General features: G+C 36.6%; 1 protein-coding gene across 1 annotated transcript in view; it reads right to left on the bottom strand.

Annotated features, from left to right (window-relative positions):
* LOC100371654 (origin recognition complex subunit 2-like) overlaps positions 1 to 12,320 on the bottom strand; it is a 62,173-nt gene extending 49,853 nt beyond the window's left edge. Inside the window, exons 1-4 of the mRNA XM_085494981.1 lie at positions 12,194 to 12,320; positions 11,592 to 11,744; positions 8,923 to 9,063; positions 4,953 to 5,075 (exon numbers count right to left, since the gene is read on the bottom strand). Coding sequence (XP_085351107.1) covers positions 4,953 to 5,075; positions 8,923 to 9,063; positions 11,592 to 11,744; positions 12,194 to 12,287 — 511 coding nt within the window. The 5' untranslated portion in view covers positions 12,288 to 12,320. The remainder of the gene's footprint in view (positions 1 to 4,952; positions 5,076 to 8,922; positions 9,064 to 11,591; positions 11,745 to 12,193) is intronic.
* Between the last annotated feature and the right edge of the window lie 643 nt (positions 12,321 to 12,963).

Raw genomic sequence — 12,963 nt, 5'->3', positions numbered from 1 at the left:
TGGCTAGTAATCCAATCCTATACAGACATGGCTAGTAATCCAATCCTATACAGACATGGCTAGTCATCCAATCCTATACAGACATGGCTAGTCATCCAATCCTATACAGACATGGCTAGTGATCCAATCCTATACAGACATGGCTAGTAATCCAATCCTATACAGCCATGGCTAGTAATCCAATCCTATACAGACATGGCTAGTAATCTAATTCTATACAGACATGGCTAGTAATCCAATCCTATACAGACATGGCTAGTAATCCAATCCTATACAGACATGGCTAGTAATCCAATCCTATACAGACATGGCTAGTAATCTAATCCTATACAGACATGGCTAGTGATACAATCCTATACAGACATGGCTAGTAATCCAATCCTATACAGATAATCCAATCCTATACAGACATGGCTAGTCATCCAATCCTATACAGACATGGCTAGTAATCCAATCCTATACAGACATGGCTAGTAATCCAATCCTATACAGACATGGCTAGTAATCCAATCCTATACAGACATGGCTAGTAATCCAATCCTATACAGACATGGCTAGTCATCCAATCCTATACAGACATGGCTAGTAATCCAATCCTATACAGACATGGCTAGTAATCCAATCCTATACAGACATGGCTAGTAATCCAATCCTATACAGACATGGCTAGTAATCCAATCCTATACAGACATGGCTAGTAATCCAATCCTATACAGACATGGCTAGTCATCCAATCCTATACAGACATGGCTAGTAATCCAATCCTATACAGACATGGCTAGTAATCCAATCCTATACAGACATGGCTAGTAATCCAATCCTATACAGACATGGCTAGTAATCCAATCCTATACAGACATGGCTAGTAATCCAATCCTATACAGACATGGCTAGTGATCCAATCCTATACAGACATGGCTAGTAATCCAATCCTATACAGACATGGCTAGTAATCCAATCCTATACAGATAATCCAATCCTATACAGACATGGCTAGTAATCCAATCCTATACAGACATGGCTAGTAATCCAATCCTATACAGACATGGCTAGTAATCCAATCCTATACAGATAATCCAATCCTATACAGGCATGGCTAGTAATCCAATCCTATACAGACATGGCTAGTAATCCAATCCTATACAAACATGGCTAGCAATCCAATCCTATACATACATGGCTAGTGATACAATCCTATACAGACATGGCAAGTAATCCAATCCTATACACACATGGCTAGTAATCCAATCCTATACAGACATGGCTAGTAATCCAATCCTATACATACATGGCTAGTGATACAATCCCATACAGACATGGCTAGTACTCCAATCCTATACAGACATGGCGAGTAATCCAATCATATACAGACATGGCTAGTAATCCAATCCTATACATACATGGCTAGTGATACAATCATATACAGATATGGCTAGTAATCCAATCCTATACAGACATGGCTAGTAATCCAATCCTATACAGACATGGCTAGTAATCCAATCCTATACAGACATGGCTAGTCATCCAATCCTATACAGACATGGCTAGTAATCCAATCCTATACAGATATGGCTAGTAATCCAATCCTATACAGCCATGGCTAGTAATCCAATCCTATACAGACATGGCTAGTAATCCAATCCTATACAGACATGGCTAGTCATCCAATCATATACAGACATGGCTAGTAATCCAATCCTATACAGACATGGCTAGTAATCCAATCCTATACAGACATGGCTAGTAATCCAATCCTTTACAGACATGGCTAGTGATCCAATCCTATACAGACATGGCTAGTGATCAAATCCTATACAGACATGGCTAGTGATCAAATCCTATACAGACATGGCTAGTAATCCAATCCTATACAGACATGGCTAGTAATCCAATCCTATACAGACATGGCTAGTAATCCAATCCTATACAGACATGGCTAGTAATCCAATCCTATACAAACATGGCTAGTAATCCAATCCTATACAGACATGGCTAGTAATCCAATCCTATACAAACATGGCTAGCAATCCAATCCTATACAGACATGGCTAGTAATCCAATCCTATACAGACATGGCTAGTAATCCAATCCTATACAGACATGGCTAGTCATCCAATCCTATACAGACATGGCTAGTAATCCAATCCTATACAGACATGGCTAGTCATCCAATCCTATACAGACATGGCTAGTAATCCAATCCTATACAGACATGGCTAGTAATCCAATCCTATACATACATGGCTAGTAATCCAATCTTATACAGACATGGCTAGTAATCCAATCCTATACAGACATGGCTAGTAATCCAATCCTATACAGACATGGCTAGTAATCCAATCCTATACAGACATGGCTAGTAATCTAATTCTATACAGACATGGCTAGTGATCCAATCCTATACAGACATGGCTAGTAATCCAATCCTATACAGACATGGTTAGGAATCCAATCCTATACAGACATGGTTAGGAATCCAATCCTATACAGACATGGCTAGTAATCCAATCCTATACAGACATGGCTAGTAATCCAATCCTATACAGACATGGCTAGTAATCCAATCTTATACAGACATGGTTAGGAATCCAATCCTATACAGACATGGCTAGTAATCCAATCCTATACAGACATGGCTAGTAATCCAATCCTATACAGACATGGCTAGTAATCCAATCCTATACAGACATGGCTAGTAATCCAATCCTATACAGACATGGCTAGTAATCCAATCCTATACAGACATGGCTAGTAATCCAATCCTATACAGACATGGTTAGGAATCCAATCCTATACAGACATGGTTAGGAATCCAATCCTATACAGACATGGTTAGGAATCCAATCCTATACAGACATGGCTAGTAATCTAATTCTATACAGACATGGCTAGTAATCCAATGCTATACAGACATGGCTAGTAATCCAATCCTATACAGACATGGTTAGGAATCCAATCCTATACAGACATGGTTAGGAATCCAATCCTATACAGACATGGCTAGTAATCTAATTCTATACAGACATGGCTAGTAATCCAATCCTATACAGACATGGCTAGTAATCCAATCCTATACAGACATGGCTAGTAATCCAATCCTATACAGACATGGCTAGTAATCCAATCCTATACAGACATGGCTAGTAATCCAATCCTATACAGACATGGTTAGGAATCCAATCCTATACAGACATGGTTAGGAATCCAATCCTATACAGACATGGTTAGGAATCCAATCCTATACAGACATGGCTAGTGATCCAATCCTATACAGACATGGCTAGTGATACAATCCTATACAGACATGGCTAGTAATCCAATCCTATACAGACATGGCTAGTAATCCAATCCTATACAGACATGGCTAGTAATCCAATCCTATACAGACATGGCTAGTAATCCAATCCTATACAGACATGGCTAGTAATCCAATCCTATACAGACATGGCTAGTAATCCAATCCTATACAGACATGGCTAGTAATCCAATCCTATACAGACATGGCTAGTAATCAAATCCTATACAGACATGGCTAGTAATCCAATCCTATACAGACATGGTTAGGAATCCAATCCTATACAGACATGGTTAGGAATCCAATTCTATACAGACATGGTTAGGAATCCAATCCTATACAGACATGGTTATGAATCCAATCCTATACAGACATGGTTAGGAATCCAATCCTATACAGACATGGTTAGGAATCCAATTCTAGACAGACATGGTTAGGAATCCAATCCTATACAGACATGGTTAGGAATCCAATCCTATACAGACATGGTTAGGAATCCAATCCTATACAGACATGGTTAGGAATCCAATTCTATACAGACATGGTTAGGAATCCAATTCTATACAGACATGGTTAGGAATCCAATCCTATACAGACATGGTTAGGAATCCAATCCTATACAGACATGGTTAGGAATCCAATCCTATACAGACATGGCTAGTAATCCAATCCTATACAGACATGGTTAGGAATCCAATCCTATACAGACATGGCTAGTGATCCAATCCTATACAGACATGGTTAGGAATCCAATCCTATACAGACATGGTTAGGAATCCAATCCTATACAAACATGGTTAGGAATCCAATCCTATACCAACAGTGATTGTAACTCATACTTTTATAACAAATCCAAAAATGACAATCTTTTACAGCATAAATATCCCACAGACGAACTAAATCAAACCATCAAAAACTTAACCAAAGCTACTGTATTAGTTCTATCAGAAACATATTCAGTTCATATTAAAGAAAAATTGCATTAACTGTATACAAAATCATTAAAATATTCCCCTATTTTTACTATAGACTAGTGCATGCAGTATCTTGTATATATCACAGGCAAAATTTATTAAAAACAGTTTCCTTCAGCAAACCTTCTTCTAACCTCCCAACTTAACATTTTTTTATTTTACATTTTGTTTATTTTGATACTCAAGTTCCTTTTTTTTTTTTGTAATTCTTAATAACATATTGGTGTGATTGTAGGTTTTTCTCTATTTTGTGCCCAAGGTCAAGTTAACATTTTTTTATAATGCTATAAATATTATTATGTAACCATTTTAATTTCTTCTAAGGAGTTTTAAGTGTTCTTTAATATATTGAATGTTTTCTGATTGACATCAGAAAGAAGGGACGAGTAATTAGAAGTGAGAAGATGTCTAAGAACACAAAACTCAGATTGTAATTAAGTCAAAATATGAAAAATGTTTTGCTACTTGTCATCATGCATATCAGTATGAAACCTGCACCTCACACATTTAGTTTACAATTAAGGTAGAATTGGTAAATGTTTGTTTCCTGTTTGAGAGAACGTTTATGCATAATTTCTATTAGGTCAAGGGTCACCAATGAAAATGATCTCAACCAGATGCATTATGGAAGAAATTAAACACAAATGTGAATGAAAAATGGAAAATTTTGGTGAGAAACTCACTTCTACTGGATCGTCTCAAGCCTGATCTTGATTGTTCTGTGTCTTCTTCATCTTCTCCAGGTTCCACGATTCTGACAGTTTTTCGCTTTGGTGTTTTTTTACTGCTAGATGGTGTAGCAGATGCTGTAATAATTGAATAACCAGTGAAACATAATTATGTTTAAAGTTCTACATTCATGTGAACATATCAATGTTTAATTTTGTAGTGCAAATATGTTTCAATTTGCATTATATGCACAGAAAGATTCAATAGCACTTTTCACAACTCATCCAACTAGGCAAAGCTTCATTCATTGTACTTGTATTCACATCATAGTTACCAATTGAAGGGAATTTTGACATAAACCAATCTCTTATTCTTTGTAACAGAATATCTTTAACATTCTATATTAGCTAAATTCAAACATATGAGTATAATACAAATGCAAGTGTCGCAAGAAATCTAAATAATCTAAAACTTTTAAAAATGGTGCACTTCCAGTTGCCTGCTTTTTTGGTAGAAAGGCTGATGCCAAAGTCTAAATAAAGTATCAAGTATAAATAAAGTCTATCATTATACATTTGTTGTCGTAACGCAATAATTACAACAATGAATGCAAACATTTCAGTTTGTTGATACTCAATAGAATGGAATTTTATTTTTCTGACGTCGATTGGTAGATCCAGAAGTACAATATCAGGCGTACAAATATATGTTACACCCCAAAACGGTATGAGCACATGAATGGAAAACACCTCGGACTTCCAGGAAAGTGGTCTATTAGCAGACTGTAGGACGGGAAATTTTCATGCAATGAAATTTTCGGGTGAAAGCAAATTTCGTCTAATTCATGCATTTTATTATTTGCATTCTCTTTGCAGATGAATTATTTCAACGTTAACCTTTCATTTATACGTGTTTAAATAAATTTAAAACAGAATCTTAACAAACAAGTCATTGTCAATGACACGTCCCCGTTCCGTTCATATTTGAGTGACATATACATTCAAAGCAGATCATGACCGAAATGCACCTGCATATGTACAACACATTGCGCTAAATCTGAACAAAATCCATCCATGCATGACTGAGATCCGGTTCTGAAATTGTGAAAATACGTGATTTTGATGCATTTTCGGCCTTAAAATGGCCATCATTCCGCTATTGTTAAGCAGATCATGAAACAAATGCACATATCTATTTGTGACATGATGTACCATGTGTGTGTGAAGTTTGAACTTGATCAATCCAGACATGTCTTGGATACGGATCCAGAACTGAATTCTTTAACAAAATGGCCGCCAGTCGGCCATTTCGAACTTGATCCGAAAAAAAAAGAAAGACGTGCATCAAGGTCCTATTATGTTTAATGTATGTACCAAATTTGAACAAAATCCATCCATGCATAACTGAGATATGGGTCCGGAATGGTGAAAATGTGCGATTTCAATGCATTTTCGGCCTTAAAGCGGCCCCCATTTGGCTATCGTTAATGAGATCATGAAACAAATGCACATACATATTTGTGACATGATGTACCTTGTGTGTGTGAAGTTTGAACTTGATCAATCCAGACATGTCTCGGATACGGATCCAGAACTGAATTCTTTAAAACAAAATGGCCGCCAGTCGGCTATTTCGAACTTGATCCGAAAAAAAAAAATGACGTGCATCAAGGTCCTATTATGTTTAATGTATGTACCAAATTTGAACAAAATCCATCCATGCATAACTGAGATATGGGTCCGGAATGGTGAAAATGTGCGATTTCAATGCATTTTCGGCCTTAAAGCGGCCCCCATTTGGCTATCGTTAATGAGATCATGAAACAAATGCACATACATATTTGTGACATGATGTACCTTGTGTGTGTGAAGTTTGAACTTGATCAATCCAGACATGTCTCGGATACGGATCCAGAACTGAATTCTTTAAAACAAAATGGCCGCCAGTCGGCTATTTCGAACTTGATCCGAAAAAAAAAAATGACGTGCATCAAGGTCCTATTATGTTTAATGTATGTACCAAATTTGAACAAAATCCATCCATGCATAACTGAGATATGGGTCCGGAATGGTGAAAATGTGCGATTTCAATGCATTTTCGGCCTTAAAGCGGCCCCCATTTGGCTATCGTTAATGAGATCATGAAACAAATGCACATACATATTTGTGACATGATGTACCTTGTGTGTGTGAAGTTTGAACTTGATCAATCCAGACATGTCTCGGATACGGATCCAGAACTGAATTCTTTAAAACAAAATGGCCGCCAGTCGGCTATTTCGAACTTGATCCGAAAAAAAAAATGACGTGCATCAAGGTCCTATTATGTTTAATGTATGTACCAAATTTGAATGAAATCCGTCCATGCATAACTGAGATCCGGGTCCGGAATGGTGAAAATGTGCGATTTCAATGCATTTTCGGCCTTAAAGCGGCTGCCATTTGGCTATCGTTAATGAGATCATGAAACAAATGCACATACATATTTGTGACATGATGTATCTTGTGTGTGTGAAGTTTGAACTCGATCAATCCAAGCATGTCACAGATACGGATCCAGAACTGAATTCTTTAAAACAAAATGGCCGCCAGTCGGCCATTTCGAACCCGATCCAAAAAAAAAAATGACGTGCATCAAGGTCCTATTATGTTTAATGTATGTACCAAATTTGAACAAAATCCGTCCATGCATAACTGAGATCCGGGTCCGGAATGGTGAAAATGTGCGATTTTGATGCATTTTCGGCCTTAAAATGGCCGCTATTCGGCTATCGTTAATCGGATCATGAAAAAAATGCATGTGCATATGTCCCATATAATGTGTGATGTATGAGTGAAGTTTGAACTTAATCGGTCCATGCATGTTCGAGATACAGGTGATCACGGACGCACGGACGCACGGACGCACGGACGCACGGACGCACGGACGGACGGACGCACACAGGGCAAAACATAAGTCCCCGTTTTCGGACTGCGTCCGAACGGGGACTAATAAGAATATTTATTATTTAATGTCTGTTACTAATTCACACATTAAAAAAAACGAGTGTTACATTTCCACTAGCCAACACACGTCTAAGGATTATCGCTAATATTACTGCAGTTCACACTACCATTTTGTCAAATAATAAATACGGAAAACAATGCATCGGTATTCAGACACTGTTATCATTCCGTATGTGACATTGACACGCCAGAAGCTATGATTATCCAAAAAACAAAAAGCCCTGGCAATATTCGATGTGAAGATTTTTTGAAAAAAACTACACGAAAACAACATCGCCACTGAGTTGTACCGATCGACTGCAACTGTACTGATCTTGCCGTCAACGAACCTTTCAAGGACTCGCTGAAATCTAACTTTCAATTGTGGTACACTGACTGACAGTGTATTTTGAAGGAACAGACGGGAGCTGATATTTCCGATGTCAAAGTCAATCTTCATCTTTCGGAAATCAAAACCACTTCATGCTAAATGGTTAGTTGAAGCCAAGCAGTCTATTTAAAATCGCAGTGAATTGTGTACACAGGGCTTTCAACTTGCTGGCATTACAGATCGACTGAAGCCACTTCACAAACATGTGGAACAAGTTGACAGTCACATAAATATTGCTGTTGTTCTAAAATGTCTGAACTTGTTTTTATACAATGCTGTCATACTGAGGTGTCAGATTTCAGACAAGTATTTTTAACTACTACATGTATTTGTGAAAAAAAATATTTATTGACTATAATTACATTTTTTTAACAATGAAATAAAAACATTAAATGAATACTTTGTTTTTCACTGCTTGAATGACGTAAATGTGAGTGGTGTGTTGTTCATATCAGCAGTAATAAAAAATACAGCGCCACCAGCAGAGAAATTAAAATAAATATCCCCCCAACGAAATTTTCATGCATTTTAATTTTAACGCAGAGAGCCACCTCCGCGAACCACATGAAAATAAAACTGCGTGAATAATTTCCCATTCTCGTATCTTACCTTGTAACTTTTTTCCTGGAGTCTTTCTGACACTAGAGGGCATCTTACACAGAGCAGCTAACTCGGCCATTTTGCCAGATCTCTTGGGAGTCTGGAATGCATACACATCACTTCCAGAAATGCCATTTTCACCGATCAAGACTAAACAAAATCAACAATAACAATATAATTAGAGCATTGCAAGACACTTATGCATAATGCATTGTTCCATTTGCAGGGGTTAAAATTTCCTGTCCATTGGAAAGATTAGAGAATAAAAAAACCTGTCCTAATTGTTGATGTACTTGAACCTAGCAAAACAAATGAAATTTTAATTTCTGACTCTCAACATCAAAATTCTGAAGGCAGTTTTCTGGATAGTAGCAACTTTGGACTACCCCATTTAGTCAGTTAGTAAAAACTTGATATATTCATTTACCACACCACAGGGACATGCAATTTGTACATCTACCTGTCCAAGCAAATACCAGCCCCTGATTTGTAACACATGCATAAAAGTACACTAGATTGAACATGCTTATGCAGTGATTTGTAACACATGCATAAAAGTACACTAGATTGAACATGCTTATGCAGTGATTTGTAACACATCCATAAAAGTACACTAGATTGAACATGCTTATGCAGTGATTTGTAACCCCATTCCCAATACACACACCTCCTCTACTTTCAAAGCCCAAGAATTGGTGCACTTAAAGTGGCAGTTATACATCAGTGTTTGGCTGATTCCCACTTCAAGTGTCATGGCACACCAAGCCACAAGAGGCTGGTAACGATTCTAGCATTCTGATTGGTCCAGTTCTCATTCTTTGTTCTATTTCCTTTCACTACCTGATGTTAGCGCTTACACTCATGGTCATTCTATACATAGGGCAATAGTTTCCTTTTACATGAATATAAAACTGTTTTGTTTGTTATCACTTTGGACAAAAAACAGCAAGAAATGTTAGAAATGTTATGAAGTCTAAGCAGGCAGAATGATTGAATGGACACTGTGTTATCGTAGTATTACAAACAAGTTTACGGAGAATAGAACTTGGAATGTTTTCAAATTACGTCACTCAGTAACGTGCCTTTGGGTCGGAATCCCGGCCCAATGGAACAATATGGTGATTACTAGTTACCTGCATCCTCCTGGCCATTTGCAAAGGGATGCTGGGAACCAGTAAAGGCATCCTACTGGCCATTCACAAAGGGATGCTGGGAACCAGTAAAGGCATCTTACTGGCCATTCGCAAAGGGATGCAGGGAACCAGCAAAACCTCAGTGTGAGTTTAACAGCGCCCTCAACATCATACTCCAATTGCATCTAAGTCAATTGTTGAGGGCGCTGTAACTCACACAAATTATGTGTATATATATATACATACACAGTGTAGAAGCTACCACAATAGATTCATGGTAGTAATAATTTTTGTTTTTCAGAGTGTGAATTAATACAAATGAAAATTGTGTTTTTCTTGCATGTGAATTAAAAGAATACATTCAATAAACAGTAATTCATTGATACAGTGATTTGATCTAACATCAGCAGATTGAGAAATTCATGGTGACGGCATAGTGATCACTGGAAGAGCTTTGCAGAAAATACACAAATCTGCCAGAAATAACAGCATAACATTCAATTCTCATCCAAGATGGACATTCAACTAACTGGGTAGGTTTCTCATCAATTTTCATCTAATCAGAAATACAAAATCATGCAACTGGGATCTGTGATGTCAGTAAACAGGGTCAAGTAGTGAGCTAATTAAAGACATGATTTTACATTAGGTTATTAATGGCATCTATATACGATAATTCATATCTTATCTTACAAATTATTTATTATACAATTTTGAAATAAAAAGATTTATTTAATAATAATTCTTCAGTAACATGAATCAACATTTTGTCACTGCATAAAAATAGTTGTTCAAATACTTTTGACTTTCAAGAGCCAATATGTATAGCTTTTTTTAAATAATATCAAGTTTTATAATCCATCTGACGGTAAAAACAATAGAATTTACTAGTCTGTGAAACACTGTATGGACTGGTTTGAAAATCTTATGGATTTATTCGAATGTCTGCTTATTTGGGAATTGTACATCACATGTCTCTCTCATCTCATGATTACTACATACAGGGAAAAGATATAGAGGTATATGAATAGTAAGGTTATCATGAGAATACCGCAAAGGATGCACTCAGGCAGTGCAGGAACACATATGATATTATGCATACATGTACATTGAGGTATTTTCATAATAACCTCATAAACTTGAAAAATACTTAATAATTTTTATTTTACATACCGGGTATCCGGCTACCTATCACAACATTTATCAGTTTAGAATTATTCCTCAATACAAACGACATATTCTGATCTTATAGGTGCATAGATCGATCAGTGTACAACAGTAGACGCAATCAACAAGTGAGAATGGAACATGCGACTCTATTGCTCTCAACTGTCATTGCGTCTAAGGTCAATTAATCTCATTGTAATCTATAGCTTAATTCATTTTATGATTATTGCTACGATCATTAAAGGGCGGCAGTCATCGTGCCGCGTCCTGTTTGATATTTGACTCATAGCAACATATACAACGCATGTAAAATACATTGTTTATTTACATGAAATTCGAACACGACGACCACCACGCTTTAACATAATCTGTACTTACTGTCTGAAGAGATTGGGTTCACATCCATCTCACTATCACTACTATCATCATCACTCTCTTGGTTGATGCTGTTACCAACACCATTTCTCTTTTGAACGGGTGCTATTATTATTGATTGTCTTTTGTCTGAATTCTTTCTCTGCCTCAAACCATCTGAAATTTAAGTGCCATTAGAACTTAACAGCGCCCTCATAGGTGATCAATATTATTGCTGGTACTCAATGAACAGCATAACAAAAGTTGCTTCCCTTTCATGTCAGAAAAAATCGTTGATATCCAATGTGTCTACAGCACAGTTATGTACCATAAAACTGTTATCCGCCAAGTTGTGCCAACCTGGTTCGTTTGCGTTATTTTAGGGTCGGGTGGATGACGATCGATTGTCAAGGTGCTCAAGACCTGGACAGATTCCGTTTTACTAGCATGCAGTGGATAATAACAAAATCTGCATATTTCAAGTGTCAAAATAACAGGTCTAAGATCTTTTAGAATTAAAACAAGGACTGTTAGGGAAATGGAAAGAGTTCAAAATAATCCACACGATGGCAAGAAAAAATGTACAACATTGTCGTCATTCAAACATTGACTCTCAAAATGCTTACAGTTTCTAACCAACTCGGTGTCCTTTATGTGTTCGACGACGTCTTCGTTACCGACAAATCGGATCTTCACATGTTTACCACCCGACGCCGCCATTTTGAATGTCAAAATGTGGGAGTTTGTTGTTTCTTTCCAAGAGGTCAATAGAGGTCAAGACGTGGCTCGGAACTGGCTACTTAATACAGTATAATTTAAATGTTTTTATAGTTTGTTAACTTTGTTAACAGGAACAACATTCAAATGATAATAATTGAATTAGCCAAGCCATTATATTGATTTAAAAAATTATTCATTGTTTTCAATTTTTTGTTTTCCACCTTTGAACATTACCAGTAATTGAAAGACAAAAACTATTGCATTATGTGGAATATACATAATCATGGAGGTAATTACCTCCATGATATAATTAACCCAAATTGAGAATTGATTTTCTGTAAAATAAAACATTCTATTTTCCAAATATTTCAAATCACTAATAACATAAAAGCTGGTCAATCCTTTCCCAGCAATAAGTATGCTTTAGCTATATTGGTATAACATTATTTCAGAAATCATGAATAAATTTACCAAGGATTGGATGATCTTTGACCTCACTATTTCAGTTGTCTGTTGTTATCCTTGTGTTTTAATTACCATACTGTATTCTCTGATGTTATAGTAGTGTAATGATAATATTATTTATTCACCTTTGAACATGTAAGGAGATTTAGAGAAAAGACTGCAAAAAAATGCAATACTGTTGAAGAGGAAAACATTTCATATTAGATTGTGT

This window comes from Saccoglossus kowalevskii, chromosome 21 (assembly GCF_978046115.1).
Source record: "Saccoglossus kowalevskii chromosome 21, keSacKowa6.1, whole genome shotgun sequence".
In the NCBI taxonomy this organism is placed as follows: Eukaryota; Metazoa; Hemichordata; class Enteropneusta; family Harrimaniidae; genus Saccoglossus; species Saccoglossus kowalevskii.
The sequence above is the reverse complement of the archived record's forward strand: the minus strand, read 5'-3'. Positions and strand labels throughout refer to the sequence as shown.